The sequence below is a fragment of the Chaetodon trifascialis genome, chromosome 10 (assembly GCF_039877785.1).
Source record: "Chaetodon trifascialis isolate fChaTrf1 chromosome 10, fChaTrf1.hap1, whole genome shotgun sequence".
In the NCBI taxonomy this organism is placed as follows: domain Eukaryota; kingdom Metazoa; phylum Chordata; class Actinopteri; order Chaetodontiformes; family Chaetodontidae; genus Chaetodon; species Chaetodon trifascialis.
The window spans coordinates 24,764,610-24,776,990 of record NC_092065.1 but is presented as its reverse complement, the minus strand read 5'-3'; the positions used below and the strand labels follow the sequence as shown (position 1 = coordinate 24,776,990).

At 43.1% G+C, this 12,381-nt stretch overlaps 1 protein-coding gene across 1 annotated transcript in view; it reads right to left on the bottom strand.

Moving 5' to 3' along the window:
* tmtc2b (transmembrane O-mannosyltransferase targeting cadherins 2b) overlaps positions 1–6,260 on the bottom strand; it is a 94,572-nt gene extending 88,312 nt beyond the window's left edge. The window contains exon 1 of the mRNA XM_070972464.1: positions 5,780–6,260. Within this exon, the coding sequence (XP_070828565.1) occupies positions 5,780–5,862 (83 nt within the window). The 5' untranslated portion in view covers positions 5,863–6,260. The remainder of the gene's footprint in view (positions 1–5,779) is intronic.
* Positions 6,261–12,381: the final 6,121 nt, after the last annotated feature.

Genomic DNA, 12,381 nt, shown 5'->3' with positions numbered 1-12,381 from the left:
GATCTGATTGGCCAAACCGGAGGTGGTCAGGGATGCACTGTGACCACATTGTGACCACATAAAACAACTTCATTGGCATTTCTGTACTGCAGTTACTTATCAGCCAACATGTTGGACCCGCTGAATTATATGAAGTACTGCAAGTTTCACAAAGCAGAGAAGAGAAAGTTCAAAAGAAAGCTTTCCTGAGCCTGGCGGGGCCACACCCACCAACACACACATCACACAGTGGAAGCTGCCTTTCCACTCTGGGCCACACAGCAGTCTCAGGAGCTAATGTAGCTGTTTTGACTGAAATCGGATTTTCCCAGAATGGAAAGACAAGGGAAGTCTACAGTTAGGCAGAAGGAATGCAGTGTCCTGCAGGACACTGCTGCAATGTGTGTGTTTCCACACATTTCACATGTTAGGAAGTACACCAATAAAACACTTTCTCAAGTTTAATTGCTATTGTACATCTTCCAAATATGCAGGTATTTCAGATTTTTCCTTTCTGCCCTCACCACAGGGAGTGCGACACAAAGGCCAACATTTTTAAATGAACTTCAGTAGGTGAAATTCAATAACCAAGATACAGCATAATAAAGTCTGAGTCTGACGACGGTCAGGGAGAAAGAGGAGCATCATATCTAGTCAGCTGTTTCCCATTGACCTAAATATGAACTCACTTTATCCAAGACTCTGATGCTTTAAGTAATTCTGGCGGGTTTTGTGGGTATGGGAGCAACTCACAAACACATCAGAACCCCTCATTAATGGTATTTTTAGAAACAAATAAATTTCTGACTGGCTAGCTTATCTTGCAATTGTGGCAAGGGTGAAAATACCAATTTCTACCCTGACTGGCTATCTGTTGGACAGCTGGTGCAGCTCAGAGATGGTCACAGTGCGGAAGAGATTCATCCATTTACATTGTGAAATGACTAGATGATGGGAGGTTAGTTATTGTTTCTGTGGTACTTCTGCAAATCGAGGAGGGAATTTGAACGACAATTGCTGAGAACTTTTTACTACCAAGTTTGTTACCTCACAACAGCTACTGTGTCTGGAATATGAACAGTCTCGTGGTTGGCACACAGTAATTGTGTATGATCTGTAAATGTTGCTCAGCAATCACAAACACCCTCTTCCCCTCATCTCAGAAAATCTGTCAGAGAAAGTGTGGGGCCAACAAGATTGGGCAGGATGCCTCCCACATGTCTCCTTCCTCTCATGCCAACAGACTGTACTCCCTGGTGGTTTGAGGGAGGAAACGCAAGAACATCAAAGTTTCCTGCTCTAGACAACTGATACACTACACACTGAAAATAGCCACAATCACATGGATCATCTCTAATTTGCACTATTTGTTAAACCTGCAATAGCTGATTTTATAGGCCACATACTGTAGGTGCAGCATAATATTTACTCGGCTTTCAGCTCCATTTTGCTCTCCACCTACTCTTGAAGGGAAAATGTGCGTCTTTAACTGCTAGATGTGACTCCATGTTCACTGTCTTTCTTTCCACTTGCTGAGAGTGGTGAGACTGAACCAGAACAGTGAATATGCTGGTCTTAAAAGCAAAACCATTAGCTGAAAGATGCTAAAGCTCTGTGGAGATGAGGGGAGCTGCATCGTCAGGTGATTCCTCACTACCAGCTTTCATGTTATTCATAACCATCTCATCCACTGTTGGTTATGGAAATATTTATAATAGCCACTTTAAAAAATAATATGACTATGTGCTTTTGCCATGAGGCCATCTTCACTGACTCTATGACGTACTGTCTGTGTCATCGGGAGCTTTGATGTCTCCATCCTGGCAACTACGAGCAAACACAACATCCTCCATTTGAATTCACTTCAAACCTTCCGCTTCAAACTGCAGAAGAGAAAAAAACCCTAAACTTCTTACCAAACGGGACCATCTGGAGGCAGTCGCTGGGTGATGGGAGCTGGAGGCCTAGAAGGCTTTGGGGGGCTGTTGAAGGGAAGGCAGACAGAGAAAGAGAGAGGGAGACAGCGGAGGAACTACGTCTACCGAACCATGTCGTGAGTCCCTCTCTGCAGGCAGGACGGTAATTACAGGGCACAGACAGAGAAAGCCCGACTGGGGAAAAAAGCAGAGATACTCAAACTGCGGGGTTGCCGCCCTCGACATAACCGCAACCAGTCCATCCTACAGTATAGGCTATGAGAGCAGGGTTCCAGATCAGTGCACTGACACAGTGCCAAGGACGAAGCCGCCACGGGCACAGACAGAGTCCGCATCAGGCCAGGTAGATCACCACAGGCTGGTCTCAAGGACCACACAGACCTGCAGTTAACGGAGGTCTATGAACACTTATAGCACATTTTTATCCAATATCAAGTCTACTTTTCTGCCGACAATACATGATAAAAATATGATAAAATTAGGCAAAATGTAAGAAATCTAAAAAAAAAAAAAATACACCAAACACCAAAAATAAAGATTCTGTTTTTTTCCGTAGTCCGGTTGGTACGACCATTAAGCAACATGAGTCACCACCCAAAGCGCTACGTGGCTTTTTTTGCCATCACCGACTCGCAGCTCACATCAGACTGCATCAGCATAAAGCATTCGGCTCTGCCTCCAATCCCGACTTCTCTAATAAAGCTTTCAGGGCCATGAAGCGGGGCATCGACTCGCCTTTACCAACTGTCTGAGCGTTATAAATCATCGCCCATGCCGAGGGAGGCGGCGTCCTTCAGAGCGACCCGCAACCTTCACACGTCCTCTCACAGTCAAACCTGATGACATCACACCAGGGCAGAGAGTTGAGGTGGGTGCAGTTCATCACATCCGTCAAGCTCCTGACGGGGAACATAATCTATAAGAGCAGTGTGTGCGGGCATGCTGAAAACTGAACAGCTCAGTGTTTTCACCTGCTTGACCTGTGACTCAAAAGCTTTTTAATTCCAAAACTTAATGGCGTAAATTCACCTGAAATCAAGTTAATAATACACTGATGTTTCACCAGGCTTTGCTGTTACACTAAATGTTTCTAGTGTGCAGAGTTGCAGTCGGAATATTGCTCCAGTATTTCTCCGCTGACATTTATCTGGGCTCTCCCATTCCTTCACTCAGCCCGAACTGTAGCTTATAGCAGCAGAGATATGAACCACATGACGTATGATTCCCATTTTCCAGTGCAGGTGTCAAAGCGGTGCACGTGTTAATGATGAGTGTGTCCTGGGGAGGGAGAGGAAAAGCCCCCCCGGTGCATTTTGGCACCGTGGAGCGGGCCACTCTTTCAGGCTGACGTTCTTATCGAGGGAGGGGCCGTGACTGACTGCAGGGTCAGAAAACTGCCTTGCATGGGATGGTGTTTTTTTACAGCCTGGGGGAAAACATTTCTTTTAACACATGTACACTCTTTTTTCTTCCTTTAACTGGGACCTGCTGACGGCCTTGGTTGTCATATATAAAATGCATAATCTTTGCTCAAATTAATGCGGACTCGCCTTTGATAAGATGCATGTGACTAAGAACGCACAGCGTCCTTTTTTATTTTATCGACCCTCCCCTTCATCATGAGAAGAAGAAATATAAAGAAAGCAGGCAATCGTTATGCATTCCACTGCCATACGAGACTAACGGCCAATCGATTGCAGATCCTCAGGTGTCTTTCACGGCAGCTCTTAGACATTTTACACACATCCCGACACAAAATTCTGGATCCTAACTTTTTGCACCGAATTAAGTCATTGCATTGGTTTCACAGCCAGGAGCAAAAGGGGTGGCATAATCCGTCTTACCAAAGAGGAATCAATGTTGCACTGCGACAAACTATCCATATTTAATTCTTCTGCAACTATTTATCATAAATGTTCAATGGAATAGGCACAGGGTATTTTACTTTGAAATGCACACCAAATAAGATGTCAGCTCCGATCTGCATTTTTGAGCATGAGGCCTCACATTCTGTAGCACTGATGTCCTTTGAGTTGTTGAAAAACATTATCCGAATGATCCATAAATTACTGTCAGCCACAGTTGAAATAAATCCTGCATACAAGCTGCGGGGTGTTGGGTAATGGCAAGCTCGCAGTCTGATTTATCATCATTCAGTATGTTCCATGATGACAGCTTCTTTACCATCACTGAGTTGCATCAACTTTTTTTTTTCTACACATGCACAACATCAGCAAGTTCTATCAGTTTGTGTGTCCAAGGCTGTTTTACTTAACAAAACAATGCACCTCCGCCGCACCCTCCCTTCCTCTATCTCCCTCCTTCCCCCAGCAGAGCCCAAGGGGACAGGAGACAGCAGCTAATTACGCGCCTGAACCAAACACATGGTGTTAAAAACAGATAACGCTGCTTGACAGATAGCCTGCGATGAAAAACATGTCAGAGACAGAATACATCAGACAAAAAACCTTGAAAAATCCCCAGCTGGCACTGGAGAACTCTGTCATTCATCTCTTTGGTAAGAAGCCTGTAATAATTTGGCCCATAACTCACACGGTAATAGATATTATTATGTTAACATCTCTTCACAGAATAATCAGGGTTTGGCTTTCTGTGTGAAAACTTGGAGGCTCGAGGCTCTCCGGCAGCCGCACAGCAGCCGACTCTGCAGCGGCGGCAGCAGCCTCTCACCTCTCCACGGTGTGGCCACTCCCTGACAGGTTTATGGATGCAGAACATCTATCTTGCACAGGATTTGCAAGAATCACCTGACCGTAACGCCAAGTGCAATTGTGCAAAGTGCGTAGCCGTTCTGCTGCGAGAAAAGTATCAGACTTTCAGCAAAAAGGCCTTTGGGAATGTGTTACGCAGGAAGTGTTCTATATACAGAGCAGTAAGCGAAGTTGTAAAGGAGATACGCCACCAGTTGATGTGGAGGGTGTCAAAGCTGACTTTCTTCTATCCTCTGGGTGTGTTTTAAAAGCTGCTGGCACAAAGCACATACAGAAGAACTGCACAATACTCTACGACGAGCAGGTGAATTCACTCCTAATACCTATAAATATTATGTCATTATGAATCAACATGTATTAAACGACAGAATAGTCGTGGCAGGAAAACAACGGTGCCTCTGACCTACATCAAGGCATGGATGGTGCATTAATGAGCCCGAGGCACTGACAACCGTTCAGCCATCAAATATCAAAAGGCCAGCTATGAGTAATGCATGGTCTCGTTGAAGCCGGGCACGGCGCAAACCCACTGTGTATTCTGAAGTCAATTATCAACAAAATACTTTGCTCAAACTTTCAGTGAGCAGCACATTTTGAACAGGTTGACAATGGGGCTTGCGCTGTGGAGTCAGAAGACATATTTCTCCTCCAGAGATCAATTATTTCCTCAGCACAACTCAAAGAAGTCCAGACTTGGAAAACTCTGCACTGACTCATCTGAGCACACTGCTTATTTACTACTGATTTCACTGATCATCAGTATCACTGCTGCAGGAGCATGACAGGAATATGTGAAAATACTATGTGGTGAGGATCCCTTTAAATTCACTACAAACACAGTGTCTGCAGAAGAAGTGATTTCCAAGTTACTGACACACAACAAGCAGCGCATTGTGATCACTCCACAGCTCACCACGCTCTGTTGATGAGCTGATTCTTGCCCTGATCACACTGCTTACAGGACCTGCTGGTGCAATGGCATACTGTTGATTGAGAGTTATGGCAGCGTAATGAATGAAAGCCTATCACCCCTCTGCTGTTGCACAGAAGTGATGAGGCACAGGTGGGAGATATCAGGGAGACTGTGACGTTTGCAGCACGGGGCTGGGTGCCATTCATTCACTGAAGTACCTGTCATCGTAGCAGAAATCGGCGTCCAGAGTGTTGACATACAGGACCAGAGCCACGGCGCCGCACAGCAATTCTGCAAACATTTCTCTGTCTCGCACGCACGCGGGGAAATAAACAAAACAAAAACAAAAACAAAAGCGCAAAAATAATAAAGATGCAAAGCGAGACAGAGAGAAGCAGCGAATCCCGGTCTCTGTTCCCTCTCAGTCCCCGTCTTTGTCAGAATGTCTCTGCGAAAACAAGTCCATCTCCCCCCATCATCCTCGCTGAAGTGCACAAAGTGGATAATCCATTTCTTTCTAACCCATGTTGGGTCTGAGCTGGAGAGCTGTTTGAGGCTGCAGGAGGGCTGGGCAGGAAATAAAAGACGAGCGGTGTTCAGTGGACGTGTGACAGCGTACCGCGCCGCTTCCCGACACAGAGCAGGCTCAGATCAGCGCTCTGATGCTCAGCGGCCGCTGCTGGATAGACGTCGTGATACAGACCGCGGTCAAGGCAGCCAGTGTGACGTCTTCAACTTCCGCTTGGACTTTCAAAATAATGCTCGCAGATAAACTTTACATTTTATGAGCGAGTGGCAAAGTGAATGTGAAGAACAGTGAGATGGGAAAGTTTTCCTATAATTTCGCGAGATAGAAATCCTGTAGCAACCTCATCAGGGCAGAGAAAATAAGTAAAGGAAAGTGTTACCAGAACACGCTGACTACATGTACGTTTCCCATCACTTATGACTAAACATAATTCTGCTATTCATGCCTGGATACAACATGATCCTGCCCATTTTAAAACAGGCAACCATCCATTCCTGCAACATTTCACATTTTACATGTAGTCATATGAGCAGCTATTCTCAACTAAAATAGCATTTAGCAAAAGTGAATCTAATAAAAAAAAATCCACATCGTAATCCTACGTTAATATCTATTACTTCTATCACAGTAATGGGCGCTTAATTTTTAATATTTTCATGCTTTAATACTCTGCTTCACTTCCGCTCCGACCCTTCGTGTATGTGATTTGTGGACACAGTCGCCATCCAAACGCATGTGTGCAGGAGATCCCATGCGCATGCGCACCAACGGTGCCCCACCATGGTGCCCCACCAAGGGAGTTGGGGATGGATAACACTACATGATGCTGAGACCAGTTGGTCAGGGTCTCTTACTACCAATCTCAGGAGTCCAGGATATCAGGTGGTCCTCAGCGTGACGTTCAAGGACATCTCGGAGTTTTTCACGTGGGCACGATGGATACTCCGCAAAACCGTGAATATTTTCTTTCATTTCACTATTATTTCAATCACAGGTGTCACCCTCCTCATCTATCAACTACAGCATACACACAGTATACAGCACATTATGGAATAAGTTATATCTTATTCCATAATTATGATACGTAATAATGAACGGCTGAGGCTATAAAGAACACCAGCAATCTAAAATCACCCGGTGCGCTGTGAATGATTTCAGTGATTTTTTTTTTTTTTATAATATTAATCTGGCTTCAATAAGCTAAACATAAATGGTCACAGCTGCAGGAAACACCAGCTATAGAGGAACATGTGCATGTGTGCATGTGCTTTGACTTCTGTTCATTGAAGACGATAAAATTACAGTTGTGTGTTTCAGAGTATGCTTTCAGTAGAAAATGTAGTTTTGTGAGGGGAGTTCTGTCTGTCGCCTGACTAAATCCTGTCAGATTAGACACAACTTTGAAAAACTTTCCAAAAAAAGACTGCTTGATTAAATCCTAAAGGGAAAAACTTTTTCCCTTAGTTGATTAGAGGAAAAGGCGATGTGTTCATCACAGTGGCCGCTTAGAGTCTCACTGTCACTCCTCTAATTACTGATTGCTGATTTAGGTTTGAGCAGGCTGGAAGATAAACGCAGCTGGCCCAGCAGTGACCAGTAGAGGGCTCACAGTGCATGATGTCTGTGCGGACATCATCATTCAGTCTCTGCTGCACAGCTAAATGCATTATCCTTAAATAAAAACACGATTGTTTCAGTTGATGAAGAGTGATTATCTCATCGTTCCAAAATGACCCAGAAAAAACACTGATAGAATAAAAGAACACACGTGAGCGTGATGAGTATAATGTCTGGGAGTTATTATACTTCTCTAGATTGGATCTTGTATCATCAATTTCAGGATGAACATATTTTAATTTCCAAAAAAAAAAAAAAAACCATACAGATTTTTCAAATCAAAGTCCACTTCCACCGTTCATGCCTGTTAAAGTGTTCTTGGACTCCCTTCCACGGAGGATATTGCACAATATAAAGACGTAAGAGACCAGCAGCAAAGAAGGGGAAAAGAACAAATAATGGTAAAAGTGCTTCACAGACAAAGCGAGTGGCCGGGCCCACTGAATATTGATTCAGGGTTGTTTCAATAGACAGACCCCCATCTGTCGGAGCAGACTTCAATGTAGCCTTTCACAGGACAGCAGCAGGACACTACCATGGAACACATTTCAGGAATTAATTAGATCAGAGGAACCAGCACAAGGTTTCTGCTTCTCTTCTACAACTCACTGAGGACCCAATATTCAAACAATGATCCAGCCATCAGGTTTAAAGCATGTGCACATGTACCACAATATCTCACAGTGTTACACTGCAAAGTGGTAATAATCTAATTAATGATGAAATGCTTTTTCTTGTTGATTATGTGTGTGTGTTTCTCTGTCTGTCCCTGCAAACACCACAGCAGTAAACTGATGGCCTGTATCTCACATCAGGATGTTTTAATTGCTTCGGCTCTATCGTCCACCGCTGGCAGCAGCACTGCACTTAAGTACAAATCTGAGGTACTTGTACTTGAGTTTTATTTGATGTCACTGCATTGTTCACCTCCACTGCATCTCTGAGGGAAATACTGTACTTTTTACTCCACCACACCTAGCTGTAATTATTATTTCACTCAAGCTGTTTTAATGAGTGTAGACTAGTTGATCAACAGAAAACGAATTGCCAGCTATTATGATAATCTTTCATAATCTTATTTGAGTTATCTTTTAATCAAAAAATGCCAAACAGCTCAAGATCCAGCTCACTGTCTGTCAGTTCTTTGTGTCACAAAGCAAAATCCCTGCATTGAAAATATTACTTAGTGAGTAAAAGTACTTTCAGTATTATTAGACAAATTAGAAAATTAAGGACTTGATGCATCAAAAATTGACCCTGTGACTGCCAATATATATATATACATATGTCAATTTATTATTCATATATTATATATCATTAAGTAATTCTCACTAATTTGCATTGCTGTTGTCGTTGTTTTGTTCAAATAATAGTCAAATAGTCCAGATCCCACAATTATTAAGTTTACTATAATGTAAAGATCCCCTCCAGAAAGGTTTTAAGAATTATATAAAAACTCTTTTCTGACTAATAATTTGTGTCATATTTGGTTTTTCTACAAAAACTTCAGCTGTTTTATTAAAATCCTTAAAATGACATCTTCTTCTTCCTCATTTAAAATTAAAAAAACAATGAATATGTTTTGTTTTGTTTTGTTTTGTTTTTTAAAAAAGTCTATCTATTGGACAAAAGATATCTCCTCTTTCCCTGAAAAGTCAGCTCTCAGCGTATGTGCACTGGAGGCTTCATGTTTCCACATCACACACGCAGAATTGCCTCCAAACCTAGTTGCGATGTTGCTGATCATGCTTGTATGCCTACCTCTTGAAATGAGCTCTTTAGAGAACGCAGAGAAACTTTCTATTTTCTGTAGGTGAACATGAAAACAGCCTGTTAGAGTCAAACTGTAGATAATTCTGCACAGTGAAGCTCAAACATTTTGGAATAAAGGGGGACTTTCAGACAGGGAAAAGCAGCACATGAGAACTGAAATGTTACATGAAATTACACCAAAAATGGTCATTCATGTTCTGTCAATGTGCTGTATATACTAATGCATCATGTTTTGTAAGCTCCTCAAATGTTTTGTATAAAAATCTTAATTTGAAATAAATGTTGTGGAATTGAAAATACAATATTTACCTCTGAGCTGGTGGAGTCAAACAATAAAGGGACGTTAAATGGAAATGATTCATATTAGCTCCACCTTGACCAGCTGCAATGATGAAATGCTGCTTAAATTGAATTGAAATGATACCTATGGGCTTAAATATCACCTATTGTGAGAAGCGTTTGTATTGAACGTCTGTGGGAGGGAATCATGGTGACTGTGCATTGAAAAGCTCGCAGCCTCACACACGATAAGTGTCCGCCAAAGTGAAAACATGTGCATGTGTGTGTGGGTGAAGGAGAGAAAAGGGGAAGGAGGTAGTGGGGGGTGCTTTTGCCTGATGTGTGTGACAGAGGAAGACCTCCCTGAATGTCTTTGGATCCTGGACGGTTTGAGAGAATTACAGGGACACTGCTCTGGCTGTTAGATAATTACAGGTTCAGACTCACGTCTGAGGGCCAAATCACTTCTGCATGGAAAGAAAAAGCAGAAGAAACGTGAGTGTGGTAAAAACAGAAAGTGATGCTTAACACAGGCTCTCTAAAGTATGGCTTTGCACGAAGCCAAGAGGCTTAATCTACTTTGTGGGTGTTTTGGACGGACTGACATTCAGCGGAATATCAAACAAGAAAACATTTAAAGCAGCATGTAATGAATAATAACTTGTCAAGAGCTGCAGGCAGGTGGTGTCTGGTGTCAGGCCGCCTCCGTGTGATCGCGCTCCACTTACAGACCTGTGCTCCAAAAGAGCCTCTCTAGCAATCAAGAAAAAACATGAGATCATTAGTCTGAGACATTGTCTCTGACGTTCATCTGGACGCTGCTTACTCAGCAGTTAACTATCATCAGTAAATTACCTGTCTCTTCAGAGCTGATGGTGCAGCTGGAGAGGACACGGCGTTGACGGACAGATGGAGTGGAGGTGGAAGAAGAATGTCTCTATCAAACAGGATGCAGTGGCATTTCCATTAATATAATTTGTTGTTCTCTATTTCATTAGGGAGTTAGCTAGTCAATCTGCTTGGCAGGTCTATTAACTGTGGCTGGAACGGGAGGAGCAGGAAGGTGGATGCTGTGGGCGGAGCTGCACGGAGCATTGGTCTTGGGAGATTCAAGCTGCCTGGTTGCGCGATGCTCGGAAGATTACATTGAACTTGGCCCCTCGAAATATACCTGGAGATAACTGCTGGCACACACTAATACATACATCTTCCCTTCAACACATCTCAGTGTGCGATGGTGCGCAGAGAACAACATTTCCAATTTAAAAAGCAATTAAATTCTGAGATGTGAGAAGAGAATCCAGCGTATTATCAAAGCACCCAACTGCAGCTCGCCATTTTCTTCAGGATGAATTTGGCCGAAGCCGCGGTACACAACCCAAGGTTCTTTGGCTCTTTCAAAAGAGCTGCATTACTTTTCTCTCCTCAAGTAACCACCACCGTCTTAAGAGTCCATCAGCACACTCTGCGTCTGGCTTTGAAGCCCCTTCACCCCCTGCAGTGGAAGCCAGGCTGCTGTGTCTCTAACAAGTCTAAACAGAGAGGGAAAGTCTTGATCTCAGGGAAGAAGTGGAACCAGGGCTTTTCTCTTTAAAGCCATTAGTTCTGAGGTGGATTCTTCTTATGTACCAGGTAAAATTAAAGCAAGATGGAGCCGGCAGGCCATGGATGAGTAAATCTGATTCTCACCTCCTTTTACCCAAACAAAAGCAGCCACCTTAACTGATAAGTAGGATAGAAGTCAGCAAATATGTGCGCTGTTAATAATTCATGTGCAAAGTGAAGCTCAAATAAATCAGCGTACATATTTCGCAGCAGCAGAAATAGTTAAGTTTTAATAAGCATGAGGGAGGAGGGCGATTATTCATGGCATAAAGACAGAAAAGGAAGGAGAACAGTAAAAACTGTTTAAAAGAGCAGAAAGCCAGCGAATCATCTACAAAATGAACAGTTTCCATTGTGTGTATTTCAACACTTTGCATGAAACCTATTATAGAAAACGTCCACTTTAATTTTTGTTATCATTAGCAATGGAAGGTTCAGTGACTTCCAACGCTTTTTTGATTAAACACCGAATTCTCCCCAGGATGAATATGCCAACACAGCAGCAGCCTGCTATAAATAAAAACAATAGATCCCCAAGTAAAAAAAAAAAAAAGTTAAGCTGGGGCTCAGCACAGCCAAGAACTCCCATCTGTTTATGCTATACAGACATAGGCACTGTAAGAGGAATGCTGTGGCTTCTGTCAGAATGCCATGTTTTCCTGTTAACCCAGGGAAAGGGGATAACTGCAACTGATCAGGAGATCACTGTAGTGGTGGTGGTGGTGGTGTTTGCATAAGTGTGCCAGCCTACACATACGTGTCCTGCCAGCACAGTGTCCTGTGTCCTTTTCAGGATGGTCACAGGCACAGGAGCGCTCAAACTCATCTGCATAATGAAATTACCCGGAGCAAGGTCTTTCCACGGATGAATCAACGTCTCCGATCGCTGAAACCTCTGTTATTTCTAACCTCTGCCTCTATAACCCACTTGACTGGCAACTGGCAGGTTCCAAACTCCAGTATGCATAAAAGCTCATTCTGGACCCTTTTCTAAGCTTTAAAAGCTGCAAAAAATGA